Genomic DNA, 21,340 nt, shown 5'->3' on the forward strand with positions numbered 1-21,340 from the left:
CCATCACAGAAGCTTCATTTCTTCTTGGCACGGCTGATCTGACCCTTGATGCCTAGAATTTGACTTCTAGGTTTTTTATTTTGGATGACATCAGCTTTCCATGGCTGAGGATATCCCGTCACCCACACGTCTCTCTGAGCCAGAGAAGAGACCCAGCTCAAACCCGTGATGTCCAAGACATCCATACTTGGCTTGTGGCTGAAGCCCCGATGTGTTGGGGTGGTGGACTCACATTTTGGGTAACATACACAGACACCTTCTCTGATAGAAAGTGGGTGCTGGGGGCAGGGGGAGTGTTATCAGCACAGAATTAATTTCTGCCCCTTATCCATATTTTACATTCTGATTTTATTTCATATGAGTTATAAAATCATTATTATGACAACGAATAGGTCAGCCCTCCTCCAAATTTATTGAAGAAATCTTGTTCCCTTTCAAGACAATTTGCACTTTTTGATGTTGAAAAGAATTCCATAAGGATCATTCCTAAGTCTGTAAAATATCAGTGAAAGCAGCTTGTTCTGCAAAGATCCCCATAGAAAGCAGCTGAACTCGGAAAGAAGCTAATGATTGCGGGGAAAAAATGTAGGAGGAGAAGGGAAACCAAAATCACAGAAAGATAACTTCCCAAGGAACAAAAGAGAAAAGAAAGGCTGGAGGAGAGAGAGGAAAATCAAGGAGGAAAGAGGACTGTGGAGCGTGTCGGAGGCAGACAGGATCAGGGGATGATGCTGGTCCAAAACTCCACTCCTGGTTCTTTGAGTCTCTGTCCGAGGCTCATGTTCAAGTCCAGCTGCAGGTACTGCTCGGTCAGATTACAGGCTGGCCACAGAGGCAAGTCGTCCCCATTGGGATTCCTGGAAGGGAGAACAGAAACAGGGGTGACATTTTCCTCCTCACACCCCAGGCCTTGGCATGGGGACACCGGGAGGTTTACTTACCCAGTTCGAGCAAAGGTAGCCCAGTATTTCATCATCTTCCGGCTCAGCAGCTTCTCCTCCTCCGTGGCTCCTTCTGAAGGAGATAATCACAAAATGCTGCTGCTCTGGGTGAGGCTCGGGAAGCCCGGGGTGCCTTGTATTTGATGAATCCCTTTCACACCCCTCCTCCCAGTGGAAACTTCCAAGCCTACCAAGTCACTGTACCCATTTTACACATTCAGATACTAAAGCTCAGAGCAATGGCCTGCCCAAGGAATTGTGACTTCCAAATGGTGGAAGCTGAACACATATCTTCCCTGTCCACCCCATGTTCCTGCAGCCAGTCCCATGATGCTGCAGGTTCCCTGGGGACACAGACCAGCTTGCTCCCTCTCTCTGTCTCTGTTTTCCCCTCTCTCTCTCTTCCTTCTCTCTATCCTCTCTTCCTTCTCTCTGCCCATCTCTGTCTTCCATCTCTCTTCCCTCTTTTTCTTCTCTCTCTCCCTCTCTCTCCCCTCTCTCTTTCTTCCCTCTCTCTCTTCCTTCTCTCTCCCTCTCTCTCTCCCTTCTGTCTTTCTTCCCTGTCTCTCTGTTCCTTCTCTCCCTGTCTTCCCTCTCTCTTGCTTCTCTCTCTCTTTCCTCTCTCTTTTCCTTCTCTCTCTCCCTCTGCCTGTGTCCTCTCACACACATTTTTACAATTGATTTTTGTATTTCTTTATTTAAAAAGTAGAAAATGCAAAATGCCAAAAGAGCATCTAATACCCAATGAAAATGTTTCCCTTTCATCTCTTCCCTGCAGACACGCAGTGATGAGCCTCGGAGGCACCTTCCCAAAGACAGGCTCTGCAGGTACCAGGGTATAAACGGACACGTTTCTACACATCTGGCAGGAGACTGGAGACGTATTCTACATATTGCTCCTTTTATTAAAATTGATCTCATATATAGGACTTGTCATTTATCAAACTGCCATTTGTTGTTCTATGAACATGTAATATATAAATACATATTTATATGGAATTATATATAAATATATAATGTATGTGTCATGTTTCCGATCTTTTGCCGGTAAAAACAGTATTTTAGTGTGCATATATACTTTTGCACATGTGGAAGTATACTTACACAAAAACTCTAGAAGTAGAATTGACAGGCTAAAAACTGCATGCATTTCAATCTACGTTATTTATTGTTATAAAGATAGGGTCTCACTCTGTCACCCAGGCTGGAGTGCAGTGGCACCATCATAGCTCACTGCAGCTTCCAACTCCTGGGCTCAAGCAATTCTTCCTGCCTCAGCCTCCCAAAGTGATGGCATTACAGGCATGAGCCACCACACCTGGCTAAGACTACATGCATTTTTTTATTTTATAAAAATAAAAACAAGTTTTGAGACAGGAGTCTCATGCTCTTGCCCAGACTAGAGTTCAGGGCCATGATCATAGCTCACTGCAACCTCAAACTCTTGGGCTCAAGTCATCCTCCTACCTCAGCCTCATAAGTAGCTGGGACTACAGATGTGTGCCACCATGCCTGGCTAATTTTGTTTATTATTATTTTATTTTTGTAGACAGAGGGTCTTACTATGTTGCCCAAACTGTTCTGGAACTCCTGGATTCAAGCAATCCTCCCACCTCAGACTCCCAAAGTGCTGGGATTACAGGTGTGAGCCACCACGCCCGGCCTTACATGCATTTTAAATGTTGATAGACTTCTCTATTAATGTATAAAATTGTTTCTTACACCTGCTAGAATACATTATTTTAAGTGTTTTGTTTTTTTCAACCTTGATTGATGAAGAATAATTTCTTGCTAAGGATGGTCTGCAGTTTTCTTGTTATGAGGGAGGTTGAGTGGATGTTCATATGTTTAGAAGGCACTTGTGTTTTCTTTTCCACAAACTGTCTGTTTGTGTCTGTTACCCAGTTTTCAATTAGGTTATTCTTTTCTTACGAATTTTAGGAGCTCTTTAGACATCAAGGAATTTCACCCTTTGATACATATGTTGTTCACTTTTTCCAGTTTAGGGAGTCCCTGTGCCATTACATAGTACGGGCTCAGGAATGGTTGCTGAGAAATAACAGTGACATTTATTAGCTATTCACTCTTACTTTATGGGGCTTATTTGATTTAGTCCTTATGACAACCTAGGAGGAAGTTCTTTATTATCTGTGTTGTAAGATGAGGATGAAACACTGAAATAATGAATAAACCACAGTGCCCAAACACACTCTATATGGAATGTTCTGTCCTCTTTGTCAAGAGGCCAGTGTGAATAAGTTAAGAGCCTGCATTTTGTAATATTTCTAACTAAATAGTTTAGTGATAGCTCTTGTGTGTAATTTTCCCTGCAAATTTTTTCTATCGATAACCTCATCTGATTGGTTTATTTTAGGCACCAAATATGTCATAAATTTAAGAATAAATGCGCTAACATCACAAGTAACAGTTCACAAGCTTTTACATGAGCTCATCTGGGTGCAGACCACTGGGAGCTGGAATTATGAAAAACATGGTCCTTGCCTCTTAAAGCCTCAGATTATGGCCTCATGGGATTTCTGGGAAAGGGGAGGGAGGGTAAGACCAGTGGTCAAAGAAAAGGAAGAAAATGGTTCTAATATATTTTTTTAAAAAAATTATTTAGATTGCTTGAGTGCTCCGAAGTGGCCACACCTGTAGGTTTCAGTACAAAGAGAAGCCCTCATCAAGCAACTGTCACGGTGCTTTTTCATCTTGGCTTCTAAAAATGGAAGTGAGGGCATTTTCCAGAGAAAGGTTGTGTCTGCCTGTAAACCACAGAGGTGATTAAATGCCAACCCCGAAGTCCTCCGGGCTCTTGCATAGTGGTGGGGTAAGCAAGGGGCTTCATGTGAACTGTGGGGAGTGGCCAGTCCCTTACCGAACATAACAATGTCACCCTTCAGGAAGGCACCACCGAACACAAAGCGGACTTCATCAGCGTGGACAGCTTTGACAAAAGCTGGCTTCATGTCTTCAAAGCACTGGGGCCGGTGCCGAAACTCATAGAAGTAGACAGGTGCTCCAGCATCTGAACAAAGGTCAGGGAAGGTCAGGCATGCATGCAGCGTGGAGCAGGGGGCTGGCTCTGTGTCCCCATATATCTAGTCTTGGATGTATAGACCAAAGGGTGAGACAGCTCAGAGACAAGTGGCTACCTAAGCCAGCCTCACTTCCCACTTCCTCATCTGAGGCTGGAATTTCCTGTTACAGCAGTGCTTATATCCCTGGTGATGAAGAGCTCACGTCTGAGAAGGCAGTAGTTCTACTTCTCAAAAAACGTCCTCCATATTCAACCAAGATCTACCTTGTTGGGACTTTCTCTCAAAGTTCAAGTCTTTAACCCCTTCTTGGAAAATACTTTCTTTTCATTACTGAACTGTAAGGGTTCTTCTATTCTGGATATGATGATTTTGTCAAATAATTGTATTATGAGTATTTTCTCCCAGTCTGTGGTCTGCCTTCTCATTTTCTTAACAATATTTTTAAGGCAAAATGTACATAAGTGAAATCTGCCACTTTAACCATTTGAAAATATATAATTCAGTGGTTTTTAGTACATTTAGGATGTTGTGCAACTATCACCACTATTTAGGTCCAGAACATTTTCATCACCCCAAACAGAAACCTCAGACCCATGTAGTAGTCACTCCCCATTGGCCCCACTTCTCAGCCTCTGGAAAACACAATTCTACTTTCTGTCTCTATGGATTTGCCTAATCTGAACATTTCGTATAAGTGGGATCATACAACATGAGGCCCTTTGTGCCTGACTTCTTTCACTTAGCATAATGTTTACAAGGCTCATCTGTATTGTAGCATGCATTCGTATTTCATTTCTTTTTATGGCAAACTGATAATCCATTGTAAGTATATACTGAATTTTGTTTATTGATTCATCAGTTGATGAACACTTGGGTTGTTATCATTTTGGCCTATAATGAAAAAGGGTGCTATGAACATACACATACAATTTTTGTTTGAATATCAGTTTTTAGTTATCTTGAATATACCCCTAGGAATGGATTTGCTAGGTTATATGGAAACTATGTTTAACTTTTTGAGGAATAGCCACAACATTTTTCCACAGGGACTGCATTGTTTTATGTTTCCAACAGTAGCTGAGAGTTTTGGTTTCTCTATATCCTTCACACTTGTTCTTATTCTTTTCCTTTTTTAAAAAATTATAGCCACCCTAATATATAACACATGCAAAAGAATAAAGGTAGATTCTTCCCTCATACTATATAGAAAAACTAACTCAAAATGGATCAAAGACCTAAAGTTAAAACTAAAATTGTAAACCTTTATAAGAAATTATAGAGGTTAATTTCCAAACCCTTGAATTTGGCGGTGAATTCTTAGATATGACACCAAAAGCACAATCAACAAAAAAGTGGGTGAATTATATTACATCAAAATTAAAAACTACTGTGCAACTTTGGTGCATTATCAACAGAGTAAGAAGGCAACCCACAGAATGGGAGAAAATATTTGCAAGTCATATATCTCATAAGGGATTGATTTCTACTATATATATATATATATATATATATATATATATACACACACACACACACACACACACACATATATATATATATTTAAGAGTAAGGAACTCTTAAAACTCAACAACAAAAAAACAACTCAATTTAAAGTGGGCAAGGGTCTTAAACAGACATTTCTCCAAAAACATATATACAAACGTCCAATAAGCACATGAAAAGATGCTCAACATCTCTAACAATTGGGAAAATGCAAATGAAAACCATAATGAGATACTACTGCAAACCCATTAGAATAGTCATTATTTAAAAAACAGCAACAGAAAATAACAAATGTTGGTCAAGATGTCGAGAAATTGCAATCTTTGTGCATTGCTGGTAGGAATGTAAAATGGTTCAGACACAGTGGAAAACACCATGACAGTTCTTCAAAAAAATTAAACTTAGAATTACATATGATCCAGCAATTCTAACGCTGGCATATACGCCAGATAACTGAAAACAGGGACTTGAACAGATATTTCTACAACTGTGTTAACTGCAGCATTATAGTCAATAGCCAATTGTAGCCAATAGCCAATTGTTCATTGCACAATAGCTGAAAGGTGGAAACAACGCAAATGTCCATTAATGAATAAATGGATAAACAAAATGTGATATATACATACAATGGAACATTATTCAGCCTTATAAAAGGAGGAAATTCTGATGTATAGTACAGCATATAGGAATCCTGAGACCTTATGCTATGTGAAATAAGCCAAACAAAAGGACAAATATTGAATGATTCCATTTACATTGAGTAACTAAAGTCACTAAGGTAACTAAAACGTCAGTCATAGAGACAGAAAGTAGAATGGTGGTTATTGGGGTCTGGGGGAAGGAGGAGTGGGGAGTTATGTTTAATAGGTACTGATTTTCAGTTTGGGATGATAAAAACGTTCTGAAGATGTATAGCGGTGATGGTTGTACAACAATATGAATGTACTTAATACCATTGAACTATACACTTAAAATGGTTAAAATGGGAAATTTTTTATTAAACATTTTTAACTACAATTTTTAAAATGTAAAAGAGAGTATGCCATTTCATTTATAAATATTTATGAATTTTCCAGATTTCCTTTGTTGTTGATTTCTAATTTCATTCCCTTGTGGTTGAAGAAGATACTCTGCATGATTTCCATCCTTTTACATTTATTGGGATTTGCTTGATGGCCTAACATGTGGTTGATTCTGGAGGATGTTGCATGTGCACTTGAGAAGAATGTGGAATCTAATGTTACGGGGTGGAGTATTTGTCTGCCTTTAAAATAGTTGAATTAAAGTCTATTACTTTAGGAGTTCCATTATTCCTTATAGCTAAAACGTTTGTTCCATTGCTACATATGGCTAAGATGTTGGGGAAGACATTTCTAGAAAGAAGAAATCCTGAGCGACAGTGCCCAGAAAATTATAGGGAGATGAGAATTTTCTACATGGTCCTGAAGAAGGGGAAGAAACAGAAACAACTGATCAACATTCCCAAACTCTGAAAGGCAGGTGAATGACACAGGTCCCCATGGCACGTTCCCATCCAGACACAGACACCCTCTCTGTGAGGGAACAGAGGCAGAGGAGGCAGCCGGTCAGTAGACAACATGGATCTCCGTGGCCACCAGTCTGGCTGGGCTGTGGTCCTGGAGCGGGGTTCTCAGAGACTCACCTCGGTGATATCGAGCTGTGATCAGTGCAGGGACCACAAAGAACACATCTCCAAGCAAGTCCAGAAGACTGTCTCGGATTTCAGCCAGGGAGTGCTTGTCATGGAAGTATTCATTAGCCACAAGGTGCAAATACTGAGGCGGGATGTGCTGTTAAAAAAAACTGTAGTCATAGGAGATCCAGATCAACCACAGTGGCCAACACGTTAAACACTCACCTGTGCAGGTATGATTCTGAATGCTTTACCCACATTGCTTCATTTAATCCACACAGCAACCCTATGATGCAAGTATCAAAACTAGTCCCATTTCACAGATTAAGAAACTGAGGCTCAGAGAGCTGAAGTGGTTGGGCCCAACTGGAAGAATTATGATTCTTTCACAAGTCTATTTGCATCCAAATCCCATGCTCCTGACCACAGGCCGCTCTCTCTCATGTCTCAGAATGAGTCACTCTTGGGCAGAACTGGCTGCATCATCTGTGGAGCTCAGTGAAAAGTAAAAACATAAGCTCCTTGTTCAAAAAATCATTAAGAATTTCAAGATGGTGACAACGGAGCATTACACCAAATGTAGGACCCTTCTGAGCAACAGGGTCCTCTGTGACTACACAGGGAGAACATCCATGAAATCAGCCCTGCTCCTGGTACCAGCACTGCCTCCAGCCCTTAGCTATTATCTCACCTAAGCTAGTTGGTCTCTTGGAGCCTCAGTTTCCTCATCTGTATGGATGTAGAGGATTATATGAGACATGAAGAGAGAAGTATGCTGCTTGGCCCAGAGTAGGTATTCAGTCCTGTTGGTTCCCCCAGGTCCCATTGCTGAGTGCCTTAATAGGACATTCGATGCTTCTCTGACCTGGCAACAGCCTGCCTCCCAGGCTTCTCCCTCTCAACTTCCCCCAGGTACTAATGGCAAAGAGTGCATGGTAAATTCCATGAAGATTCAGGGATCTGGTGCTCTAGGAAATGCTGGAAAGGTGTTGCAGCTCAAACCCCTACCACTAAGACAGCAGCACAGCCCTTGATGGGTTTCTTCTTAATTTGGAGGCGAGGCAGTATACACCACATTGGGGAATGCTGCTCAGACTCGTTTATCAGGTCCTCAGGAAGCTGGTGGTTTTTAATGAGGCCATGGCAAGGGAGGCCTCTGCAGTAGGTCCAGGCTATGGCGTAAGGGCCTGGCCTCTTTGGCTATAACCAGCAGACCCCATGGTGCTGGAGGTGTCCAAGGTGGGTATAGATGCTGTGTAGATTCTCAGGTGAGTCCCCCTAGGACAGTCAGAGTGCAAAGTCCTAGGGTTCTGGGGTAAGGCTATGCCTTCTGCATCAGAGAACTACTTACTGTTTAAAAAGCAGCCCCTAGCATGCTACCGTGCCTAGGAGAAACACATGCCCTTCCATTCCTCTTGCACTTTCCCGCACAACCTACTTCCCACTCTACTTGAAATGTCCTTCTGCTCAGTTGTTCCCCTCCCCTAAGGCTCAGATCAACGAGCATCTTCTCCATGAGGACATCTCCAGTTCACCTGAGAATTCCAGTGTATAAATTACAACATCAATGTCTCTCAAACCTTAGTCCCGATTCATCATCAGACAGCTGCAACTCGTCAAACATCCCTCCACCAGGGAGACCTGAGGGATATCTGCGTGTAGTGTTTCTTTCTGTTTTCCTACTTTTTTTTTTTCTTTTTGAGACAGAGTGTCTCACTCTGTTGCCCAGACTAGAGTACAGTGGCGAGATTCTGCAGCCTCAAACTCCCATGCTCAACAATCCTCCTGCTTGGCCTCCCAAGTAGCTGGCACCACAAATGCATACCACCAGGCCTGCCTAATTTTTTTGTTTTTTGAAGAGACAAGGTCTCCCTGTGTAGCCCAGGCTATTCTTGAACTTCTGGGCTCAAACAATCCTCCTGCCTTGGCCTCCCAAAATGTTGGCATTACAGGTGTGAATCACCGTGCCCAGTTTCAGAGGGCTTTTCCTAAAATAGAAATCAAATCATGTCCTTCTTCCTTCTGTTCTCAGTCTTTAGGATGAAGTCTATACTCATTACACAGCTTACAATAGCTGAAAGCATTCTCTCCTACTGCAGCCAAACCTCATCCGATCTCTTCACAACCCTCTGCTCCCAGTTGGTACTCTTGGTTCTTCCCAGTTTATCCACCCACCCATTCCATCACCAGACAAGCTCCATTAATCCTCCAAATCCTTCTCCCCAAGACAGCTGCCTGTCCCCTTCTGTGTGCACCACAGGGCCTTGGACATTGCTGTGCTTCGTGTGTACTGTATTGAAGTGTCTTGTCATCTCCGTCCACCCCATATTGCACCCCAGTGCCCAGGGAAGTGCAGGGGCATGTGGACTCTCACTAAACATGTGTTCCATGGACAAGTGAACAAAATGAATATTGGCACTGAGTCCACACTGAATAAATGTTTATGGAAAAAGAGGAAGATGGAAAAAGGAGAAAAGAAAGGAAGGAAAACAATCCATCTCTGTATCCTAGTGTCTAGAGTAAACCAGATACTGCTAAGTTTGTGCAGTGAACGAATGAATGAGTGATGGAACAATAAATGAGTGAATGAATGAGTAAATGACTGGTCTTGCCAGAACCTGGCCTGATGCCTGGCAGGTGTGTGGTGAATACAGGTCCCTAGTCCTGTGTGTGTTTCAGCGTTCAGAGCTTTTCAGACAGTAGGTAGATATTGTAGCACCCATGCTGCGTGTTATGACACAGGCTCGGGGTGGGGGCAACACTCCAAAACCCACATTAATGCATCCACAGAGAAACATCTGAATAGTGGGATAAATAACATGAGTAAATGTGTGGGAACAAAAATGACTGATAGCCACAAATCAGTTGAGGTCCGGTTCCGCTGCTGGGTGGGTTACAAAAACCCTGGGTTTTTGGAGCTCTTCCAGGTTGGGCATTGTGGATTGGGTTTATGGGCCTATTGATATAGTTTGGACCTGAGTCCTACACCAAATCTCATGTTGAATTGTAATCTCTAATGTTGGAGACGCGGCCTGATGGGAGATGATTGGATCATAGAGGTGGTTTCTCATGAATGGTAAGCACCATTCCTTTGGTGCTATTCTCATGATAGAACTCTCACGAGATTTGGTTGTTTAAAAGTGTGTGGCACCTCATCCCTCTCTCCTTCCTCCTGCTCTAAACATGTAAGACGTGCCTTCTTCCCCTTCGCCTTCCACCAAGATTGTAAGTTTCCTGAGGCCTCCCGAGAAGCTGAGCAAACACCAGCATCATGCTTCCTGCACAGCCTGCAGCACCATAAGCTAATTAAGCCTCTTTTCTTTATAAATTACCCAGTCTCAGCTCTTTCTTAATAGCAGTGCAAGAGTGGACTAATACACCTGTGCTTAGGAAAGGTCTATTGAATGACTGAGTGAGTGAGGAGTGTCTGTGCCCCTGGCCTCTCCCCCTGAGTGTGACCCAGGGCTATCTGTTAAGTGCATGTGTCTCTGGAGTACTGCAGCCTCCCATGTTACTCACCAGGATGTTTTGTATCAGATGGAGGGTAAGGGACTTGGAGCCACTGAGGATCTCAGGAGCCTCCTTCTGTGGAGAGAAGCAGTGCCCTCTGTAAGCCATCCGATCATCAGAAGGTAAACCCATCTCCCTGAGGGCATGGGCAGCCAACTTTCACAGGAGAAGTTGGGTAAGGAGCCGTCGAGCCCAGGCAGTCACGCGTGGAAGTGGCCTCAGTGTCCTGGTCAGATAGTTAATTTCTTCTCACTTTTGATAAAAGGCAGCTGTTCCCTGTCATTCCACCTGCAGCCTTGTGGGGCCCGAGTGGCCACCTTATGAGAAGGTTCCCATTATGGGCTAAATTGTGGACCCCTCAAAATTCACACATTGAAGCCTTAACCTACTGCACTTCAGAATGCAACTATTTGGAGATATTACTTATAAAGGGGTGATTATGTTAAAATGCAGCTGTTAGAGTGGGCCCTAATCCAATCTGGCTGATGTCCTTATGAGAAAAGAAAAGTTTAGACACGCAAAGCAATATCACCACCTTGATCTTGGACTTCCAGTCCCTAGAACTGTGAGAACATGAATGTCTGTGGTTTAAGCCTCCCAGTCTATGGTATTTTATTATGGCAGCCCTGACTGCCAAAAAGGCCACAAATTGGCTTTGACACCAAGTTCAAAGAGAAGCCAGAAAATTTCCAAACTGATGTTTGTTGTTCTCCTTCTCAAGACCTTTGTGGGTGGAGCCTCTGAGAAGCCACAGTGGGAGGTCAGGCAGTGGCGGTGAGGCTGGTGGCTGAAAACACAGGCTCTCTGCACTGCTCTCACCAGCTGAAAACCTGGCAAGGGACTCAACTCTTCCTGTCTCAGGCTCCTCATCTGTAAGACGGAGTTTGCAAGAAGTACCTCCTGCGAGGGTGGTGATGAGAACTCAGCGAGTTGATATTTGTAAAGCACTTACAATTGATACTTGGTATGTAGTAAGCGCTTCATGTGATTATTTGTTAAACTACCATGTTCTGGCAAAATTACAGCTTTAAAAAGTGAGGCGTCAGAAACACTATCCATGTGGCAAATGAATTTTCTTGGTATGTTTTCTGCTGAAAATCTTGGGGTAATGAATCACTATGGCGGATACTTAAATGAATACAAGGGCCGTACCTGTCTCCTGGAATCTCAGGGAACCCTCAGAGTTATTTAAGTTACCCACAAGCATATTTTAACTACTAAACACCTTCTCTGTACATTAAGGAACTTGGATTTGTTTCTGAGGGATTTCCTGTGGTCTCTAACAGCTTGCAATGGGTTTAACTGCAAATTCACATGGAATTTCAGCACGCACATAGGCTTTTGAGCTCTGCAAATTCTGTCCTTGAATAACTTCAATATCTAGCATTTACTAAGCACTGACTGTATGCCAGGTTGTTTGATGTACACCTGTGAGACACGTGCTAAGATGAGCCCTATTTCACAGAAGAAGGAGTGGAGGCTCAGAGAGGGTGGGCCACTCCCCTTATATCACACAGCAGGTAAGCAGAGAACTCGGCATTTTAAGGCAGAGCCTAGGCTGGGCACTAGCCCATGAGCCCATGCCTGTAATCCCAGCACTTTGGGAAGCCAACACAGATGGATCACTTGAGGTCAGGAGTTGGAAACCACCCTGGCCAACATAGTGAAACCCGGTCTCTACTGAAAATACCAAAAAAAAAAAAAAAAAATTAACTGGGCATGGTGGTGGGTGCCTGTAATCCAGCTACTCAGTAGGCTGAGGCAGGAGAATCACTTGAACCCAGGAGGTGGAAGTTGCAGTGAGCCAAGATCACACCACTCCACTCCAGCCTTGGCAACAGAGGAAGACTCTGACTCAAAAATTAAATTAAATTACATTAAAAAGGCAGAGCCTAAATGCGTAAAAATTATACACCACTGTATCCTTACTAGCCGGGAGATTTTGGAAAGCCGCTTTAGCTGCTATGATCCTCAGTTTCTTTAAAATAGGGAAAATCATGCCTGTTTTCAAGTTGTTGCTTGGATGGCCTGTGCTTGGCACTGGAAGGCACTGGGGAACTGGTTACAGTAGTTACAGTGGTGGTTGTCATCACTAGCACCTACCTTCTTGTTTCTAACACACACCCAGAAATCACTGAAAGGCCTTACTTAAGCCATGAACTGTGATTCAGTGGCCTTGTCTGCAACATGAGGACAAAAATCCCTAGTCCTACTTCAAAAGATTGCCCTGGAGGTCAAATTAATAATGGCAGAACATGCTTTCACAACTCAATGAACTCGAGACTCTGGTTCTAGACAGCCACCAGCTAGCTTTGTAATCTGATGAACCTCTTTATTTTTTAAGCCTATTTCCTCTAGCTTAAAATGAGGAGGTCAATCTGTGTAAATGAACTTCAACAGTATTAGGAATTTGAACTCTCCACTCTTCCACAGATGAAAAGTTTATTTCCAATGAAGAGAGTCTTTCTAAGACATGGAATCAAAAAATCTTGGGTCTTTCCTGGCACCTGGGCCTCAGCTCAACAAACTCTCACTAGAAGAGCCTTTCCTGACCACCTGTTATCCTCTCTAAGGGTACCTTCTCTCCCCACTTGTGTCCTTCATAGCATCTATCACTCTCTGAAATCATCTTCTCAACCTCGTGTCTCATCTGTCTCTCCCCACCAGAGTATAAGCTCCCAGAAAGCTCGTATGCTCAGTTTTTATAAGTCTCTAATAAATGCTCAGTACATACTTGTTGAATAAATAAAATGATTTAACAATTTTGCAACTTATACAACCTTAGCATTCTCCGATGTCAAAATGTCAGAACCAAGGCTGGACATGAACAGTTTAAAGGACTAAAGTTTTTCAAACCTATCTGAATGTCAGCTCTGAAGTGGTTACTGCATTTTTTGGAAACGATCATTTATAATATTGTTTGAACAAAGATGAAATGGACCCATCCCCTCTTTCCTTTTTATGTAGTTGTTTCTTCCACCCTAAACCTCATCACATGAGGAGGAAGACAGACACTTGTTGTGACTTGACCAGTCCTCACTTGCCCTCTTTCAGAGAGCGGAATGGTGATCACTGTGTGCTTGGCTGGTGGGCTTTAGCACTTACAAAACCTGCTGTCGTCTGTGGAAATGCCCAGGTGTTGAAGCCAAGAGCTGCATCATGGTTTGAGAGAGTGGCAGCATGGACAGCCAGAAGTCTTACCATAGGCAGCAGGAAGCCACACTCATGGTTATTGACTCCAGTGATGGAAGGAATTGCTTTAAATGCTTTCTGAGACAATAGATCTAGAGGCTCATTGGGAAAGAAAGCACCATCAGCCACTCGAGTGAAAGGCTTTGTTTTCTGTAGTAAGGAAGGAAAAAAAAATCATCAGCTATTTCCGTTCACAAAATCTGCTGTCCCAAATCCTGACCAAGCAAAGACAACATAGTCTAGCACTGGCTTAAATGCACTTAAAAAGTAAAAACAAACACTATGGGCCCAACTCAACACATCAGTCCCTGGCAGCTCTGCCACGTACTCGGGCAAGGGGGCTAAACTTGTCTGTGTCTTATTTTCTCATCTGCTAAATGGGAATGATAATAATGTCTACCAAGAAAAGCAGTGGCCTGTGATATTGTTTGGCTGTGTCCCCACCCAAATCTCAAATACAGCTCCCATAATTCCCACATGTTGTGGGAGGGATCTGGTGAGAGGTAATTGAATCATGGGGCAGGTTTTTCTCATGCTATTTGGATGACAGTGAATAAATCTCATGATATCTGATGGTTTTATAAAGCAAGCTCCCCTGCACAAGCTTTTTTTTTTGCTCACCATCATGTAAGATGTGCCTTTGCTTTTCCTTCAGCCTCTGCCATGATTGTGAGGCCTCCCCAGCCATGTGGAACTGTGAGTTTATTAAACCTCTTTCCTTTATAAATTACCCAGTCTCAGGTATGTCTTTATTAGCAGCATGAGAAGAGACTAATACAGCCTAGCCCAGAGATTCTCAAAGTGTGGTTCCTAGACCAGCAGCATCAGCATCATCTGGGAACTTGTTATAAATGCACATTCTCAGGCCCACTTCAGGCTCCTCAATAAGAAACTCTGGGGTTGGGGTGTAGCCCAGGAACCTTCTTGTAGCTGGTCCTCTAAGTGATCCTGATGCATATTCAACTTTCAGAACTACTGGCCAAATGCAAAGGGAAAAATGGTGGTAGATGGAGTGGTCAGGACTGTAGGGGTTGGTGTGAACATCTTCCTCAAGTGTCTCCCTGAGACACAGTGCCTTGGATATGCCTGGATATTTTTTGGGTCTCAGAAAGCAACACTCAGCCCTAATCATGGTTTCCTTAGGTTTCTCTTTTAGAATTTGGGTAGAAAGGAGCCCATGAAAGAGTTTGACACAACATCAAGTCCAGGACTTATTCTCCATCTCACTGAGTCTAGCATGGATCAGAATGGACATCAGTACACACCACATAACTAGCAAATGTTGAAATCTGAAAGACAATGATCTTGTTCATTCAAAGACTGTCATCAAAGACTCTCAAGTTTGGAAGGGACATAAAGATTACCCGGTCCAATTATCTGTCACTGATTGAAAGTTTGTCAGAGGTCAGCTAGATTTTGCTTGAATACCTGGAGAGGTAGGCATCTCACCACCTTCTAAAGGAGCCCAGTCATTTTCCAGACAACTGAGGTCTTGAAAAGTTTTCAGTTATGCAGAACTAAAATGACTTCCTAATAGAACTTTCAGCTCCTGATTTTGACTTCAGCTTCTGGAAGCATGTGTAACAAGGGTGGTCCCTCTCTCCGGTGAGATGCTTTCGGGGACTTAGAGACAAGCCTTGTACTTTGCTGAATCTTCTCCAGGCTAAGTGGCACCCCTTCCCCAACAATTTTCTTAAATTACCTACAAGGGTTCTATACCCCTACTTATTTTTTTTACAGCTGTTACCAAGCATCCCCAAACCTCCTCTTTTCTATATTCCAAATCCAAATAAATAACAGAGGCGTGGGATTTGTTCATTTCTCCATTCAAAGGGCAAGTCTCCTCCAAAACTGTCCCCTCTGTCCTCACCTGGCTGAGGGTCAGCAGCTCCTTGGAGGATTTTGTCCTCAAGCACCTCAGCAGGTCCTCAGAGTCTGACGCATTGTGCCCACAGAAATGTGCAACCACCTGCAGCTATTTTGCAGAGAAGGGCCAGGTTAGAGCATGATATTGGAAGCATCTAGGAAAATGGAAGCTGGAAAATGCCCTCCAATCAGACACAAGTTTGACCTCCATATATGAGTCCATCCTGCTACCCCTGCCTAGTCCCACGCCCCTATAATGGAAGGTGTCCATGGCAGACAGGTTGCCACTGCATCACCCTCACTGTTGCCTGGCTCTCCTTGTCATCTTTAGTGAACACCACAGCTGGGGATGGGAGTTTTCCAGTCTGTGACCGTGGAATGGAATCAAGATTCATGGTCACAAAGAGATCAGTCCTGTAAGCTTGGCTGCATTGGTACTTGGCCCAACCAGAGTCTAGAAGCCCAATCTTGAGGTGCTAAATGAAGACAGAAACACCAAGAGCGAGGAGCAGCTTTGCAAGCTCCTTCATTGTCAGTAGAGCTCCAGATCAGATTCTTAGCTTGTCAGCCCTGCCCAAGCCCCAGGCCCACACACAGCCTGGAATGTCCTACCTGTATTTTTCCTGCCTCTATACCAATCCTTCTCATTCTATATGGCCTAAGTCCTTCCCTCCACGATGTCCTTTCAGGGCATTGCACTCCCCAGAAACCCCTTCCTCATCCAATCTCCTATAAGCTCGATGTTCCTCACCTTCCACGCCTGGCCCATTGCTGAACACCTGCTTTCCTTGTCACTGAACCTTCCATATTTGTTGAACACGCTCCCTGAAAGTGAGGGTTCTTAATCTTCTGGGAGTCACGGATACTCTGAGAATCCAATCAAAGTCACAGACCCTCTCCCTGAGAAAACGTGCGAGTATGTGGAGTCTGGCACAATTGTGGGACCACTTCCCAAACCTATCCATGGATTCTAGGATTTAATCCTGTCCATGGAGAAGTGCTAAAAAGATTAGATTGCCCTCAAGTTTAGGATGTGCTTTCTCCACTGATAAATCCCAGAGCTCTAACAGAGCAGGGAAAATAGTGGGCACCTAGTGATGCGTGTCAAATGAATAAATATATGCCCAAACTGAAAATAGCTTTATGGAGAATGTTACCAAAATCAACATTTCTGTTTATTCAGGGTATTTTTTTTTTTTTTTACAATTTTATAACTCTATGTTACTACTCTTGGTATATACTGTTACTTTCTGTAAGATGTTTAAGAAAATTTACCACGAAAATGATTAATACTCAAGAGATGGCTCCACAGCCCAGTGCTTAATTAATATGCATTGAATGAAACAGCTCATTCATTAACTCATTCATTCAGAACACTTATGGCTGCCTAATATATACCAAGTACTATGTTGGGGGCCTGAAGGACAGAGAGATCCTGGTCTGTAGGGCCTCACGATCTAGTAGATAATTAAGACAAGAGACAGATGAGAAATATCGTGTGATAGATGCCCCTTATAATCCCATGCCAGACAACACTAATCAGTCAGAGCGTTATTTCCCACTGAGCTGGAAACAGCCTCTAAATCTTTCTTAACACAATGTCCTGGGTATCCATTCCCAGTAGAGTCGTGTAGGCACAGAAGAGCTGTATAGGATACAGGGCACTGAGTTATATATCACCAGCAAAGAATCACGGGTAAGATGTAAGAACCATAACACACATACACGCACACTTGTGCACACCAGTGGTATGGCATTGTGTAGCTAGATCCATTTCCTGTTGAAACCAGACCTTTCATGGAGGAACAAGGTTCACCTTGGGCCAGCATGAGGTTCCTTGGGCATGGTCACTAAGGAAAGCCAAACACATGGTGAGAAGGTACCTGACTACATTCTCTGCTAACTGAGGAGAGGAAGCTGGCAGGGTGTTAACAGTATACATACGTCCTCATTCTTCTCATAATCATGGGCCTTCAGGTAAGGGATGATGGCCACTCCACTCTCCATGATGGCTTTGTGGAATAAGCCTTTGGCCATGGGAGACAGTATCTGGACAGAGAACACAGAACACCCAGGAAAAGTTACTCCCCAGCGACACACATACCATTCATCCTTCTTCAGAAACCTTACCAGGAAGCATCCTTAAAAGCTCTAAGCTTAGAGGGGGAAAAACCCTGGTTTGGGGGTTAAAGGACTAGCTGTGAAGGTTTGGGCAACTTACTTAACCTCTCTGAGCCCCTGGTTCTTCATGGACTTTGGTGTCAAATGTTCAGACATGTGATTTCTAGCTGCTTCACTTCCTAGCTAGGTAACCTCAGACAAGTTGCTTAATATTTCTTTCTTTCTTTCTTTCTTTTTTTTTTTTTTTTGAGATAGAGTCTCACTCTGTGGCCAGACTGGAGTGCAGTGGTGCAATCTCAGTTCACTGCAGCCTCCAACTCCCAGGTTCAAGTGGTTCTCCTGCCTCAGCCTCCAGAGTACCTGGGACTACAGGGGTGTGCCACCATGCCCAGCTAATTTTTGTATTTTTAGTAAGATGGGGTTTCACCATGTTGGTCAGGATAGTCTCAATCTCCTGACCTCATGATCTGCCCACCTCAGCCTCCCAAAGTGCTGGGATTACAGGCATGAGCCACTGAACCCGGCCAAGTTGCTTAGTATTTCTAAGTATCGGTTCACTCCCCTGTAAAGCTGGCGTAAAAATTGAGCCCGTATCACAAAACTGTTGTGAAAAGCAGAAGAAGGAATAAACATAGAACTCTTCACAGAGTGTCTGGTCCAATTTTGCTCATGAAATAATGGCTGTTATAATATATGAAAAATTAGGTTAATATAATCCACCTTAGAAGGTAATTTTGAAGATGTAAAAAGACCACAGATATTGTCAAGTGCTATTCAGCAGAAGCTTTCTTAACTCACCACCATGTCACTGATTGCTGCAATTCACCTGCCAACTTATGCCAAGGAAATGCTGACCACTGAGCCAGTGGGCCATTTTCCAACACCTCTGTACATTTCTCTTCTCACCAGTTTCTTGGCAAGAATTGGGTTTGTTCGCTTCCAAATCTGTTTTGTCAATTGCACTTGTTATTGTAAATACATAATCAATGAAATAGCATGAGAACAAATGAACTGTATGTGTAAAAAGAAAATCAAATTATGTCTGGAAAAAAATTATTGATAAAAGATGGCTAAAAAATATTGCATCAGGCCAGGCATAGTGACTCACGCCTATAATCCTAGTACTTTCGGAAGTCAAAACAAGAGGATCACTTGAGCCCAGAAGTTCAAGACCATCCTGGGCAATATAGCTAGACCTCATCTCTAAAAAAAAAAAAAAAAAAAAAAAAAAAAAAATTAGCTGGGCAGCTGGGCGAGGTGGCGCGTGCCTGTAGTCCTAGCTCCTTGGGAGGCTGAGGTAGGACGATTGCTTGTAACCAAGAGTTTGGGCTGCAATGAACTATAATCACCCCACTGCTTGCCAGCCTGCACAACAGAGTGAGACCTTGTCTCAAAAAAATATATTGCTGTCACAGGGCACAGTGGCTCATGCCTGTAATCCCAGCACTTTGGGAAGATAAGGCAGGTGGATCACCTGAAGTCGGGAGGTTGAGAACAGTCTGACCAACATGGAGAAACCCCATCTCTACTAAAAATACAAATATAGCCAGACATGGTGGAACATGCCTGTAATCCCAGCTACTCAGGGGGCTGAGGCAGGAGAATTGCTTGAACCTGGGAGGCAGAGGTTGTCGTGAGCCTAGATTGCGCCATTGCACTCCAGCCTGGGCAACAAGAGTGAAACTCCATCTCAAAACAAAACAAACCAAAAATCCGTATGTGTGTGTGTATGTATATATATACTATACACATATACATATATATATATATATATATATAGAGAGAGAGAGAGAGAGAGAGAGAGATTGCTGTCAAATTTTGTGTGGACAAGAAAGAAGTAAAATATTTACAGGAAAAGTAAAAAAATTCCAAATGTACTAAAATCAGGCGGTTTTGCAGGCATCCTTAAGTTTGCACCCACTGTAAAGAAATCGAAACTGCAATTTGAGGACAGCGAATTTTGCGGGTGGTTTATGCAAGATAATCCACATTGGAACTCGAGTCGGCAGACCAACTCTGCAAACATAAGGCCACATATCAAACTGTTGGTGAGGGAATATACATTTTATGGTTTCAATTAAAATAAAATATTTATATGAATCTTTTGGCATTTAATGCCTTAGCTGAGTTTCCTCTTAAACAAGTAATTACAATGACCACCCTGGTAATTGAATGCTAGGGTTTCTCCTCTACAAATACAAGGGATTTTCCCTCAAATTATTGCTCACTCTGTGACCTTAGGTGATTTATTTAAACTTTCCCAAAAACGGCTGTCTTGTCTGTGAAATGAGACTGAGCCCCTAACTCAAAATGTTTGTCCGAGGCTTGAAGAAATCCCAGTCTGTTAGTCTGACACCTAGGTTATCTGTGAATCTGATTATGTTGATTGCTTTGTTGTACCTCTAACTCAATCTGGTATCAAGTCCTATTCAGTAATTTAAACAGTCTCTTTAGATAGCATAATCACTTCAAATAAATCCATAGCCTCTCAGATTTGCTCCCCACCCCACCCACCCTCACTCTTTGCCAAGATGGTGTCTGGCTGTGTAAGTCAAGGGATGCTAATAGGACCACATGAGTGAGAGGGCAGAGGGAGCTTGGACCCACTTGCAGAAGTCCTTGCATTGTTGTGGTCTCCACAGCAATGTCCTGCTCCCAGGCTCTTGGGAGGAGGATGAATTCTCACGTGGTGAGCTCATGATCTGTCCTCTCGTCTTGATCAAAGCCCACTGACCCTCCCTGGCTGGCTCAGTGCCCCACCTCACCATGCCCAGTGCTCAGCACTGTGCTCCAGCACAGGCCAGGCTGTGGTTTCACTCTGTTCTTGAGTCCATGAAGCTCACCTGTAGCCCCCTGCCCTCCTCCTCCTCCTCTAGCTCCCAGCCAGGTTGGTAGTCACTTCTGAGTTTTCTTCAAAGCGACACAGTGATGTCTGGATCAATTTCAAGGAATTGGGGATCCAAGGGAAGTGGGAGCACTCTCTGAGATCTCTCTTGGCCCAACCACTTCTGCCCTGCTGTGGCTGCCCCAGGTTGGTTGAGATGTGGAACCCTTCTGTCAGTATCCTCCTGGAGAACCCTTCACTGCTTAGCACACATTTCATCCTTGGCACATATTTTATCCCATCACTGCACCCCATCACTTTCCCCCATTGCTGTACCCCTTTAGGACCTATGTCTAAGAGGGGGAGTCAGGGCACTTTGCATAACACACGCTTTCCCTACCTCTGTTCCCTTCTCCTTTCCAAAATCCACTGTACAGAAGGGCCGGATTTTCCTGTTTGTCCTATTTTGGGTATCTTCTCCACCATATACCTTCCCTTCGTTGTAATGATTGCTAGAGGTAAGGGAATGGTTTTGTGGTATAGAAATGCAAGATATATTGGCTTGCTCTTCCCAAAACACTATCCTTATTGCACTAGGTAGATACAATTTTCTTTAATAACAGATTTTTTAAAATGTCCATTTAAAGAAAAGAAATCAAGTAAACTGATAGTGAATTTGGTAGTGGGA

General features: G+C 43.2%; 1 protein-coding gene across 1 annotated transcript; it reads right to left on the reverse strand.

Annotated features, from left to right (window-relative positions):
• Positions 1-438: 438 nt before the first annotated feature.
• LOC104660505 (carboxylesterase 5A-like) lies at positions 439-17,744 on the reverse strand. The gene is made up of 8 exons (XM_030924981.1): positions 17,652-17,744; positions 15,712-15,816; positions 13,851-13,991; positions 10,659-10,721; positions 7,149-7,296; positions 3,820-3,969; positions 942-1,014; positions 439-857 (listed from the first exon to the last, which is right to left on the reverse strand). The coding sequence occupies exons 1-8, from the start codon at positions 17,742-17,744 to the stop codon at positions 719-721; spliced, it is 912 nt and encodes a 303-aa protein (XP_030780841.1). The 3' UTR covers positions 439-718.
• Between the last annotated feature and the right edge of the window lie 3,596 nt (positions 17,745-21,340).

The sequence above is a fragment of the Rhinopithecus roxellana genome, chromosome 20, assembly GCF_007565055.1.
Source record: "Rhinopithecus roxellana isolate Shanxi Qingling chromosome 20, ASM756505v1, whole genome shotgun sequence".
NCBI classification, from domain to species: Eukaryota; Metazoa; Chordata; class Mammalia; order Primates; family Cercopithecidae; genus Rhinopithecus; species Rhinopithecus roxellana.

Excerpts from the sequence above, each read along its gene's own strand:
- LOC104660505 (XM_030924981.1), bottom strand. The coding sequence starts at position 17,744 with ATGGCCAAAGGCTTATTCCACAAAGCCATCATGGAGAGTGGAGTGGCC. Across the intron at positions 15,817-17,651 it reads ATTATGAGAAGAATGAGGAC|CTGCAGGTGGTTGCACATTT; the intron begins GTATGTATACTG and ends TCTGCAAAATAG. Across the intron at positions 3,970-7,148 it reads CACAGCTCGATATCACCGAG|ATGCTGGAGCACCTGTCTAC; the intron begins GTGAGTCTCTGA and ends ACCTTTGTTCAG.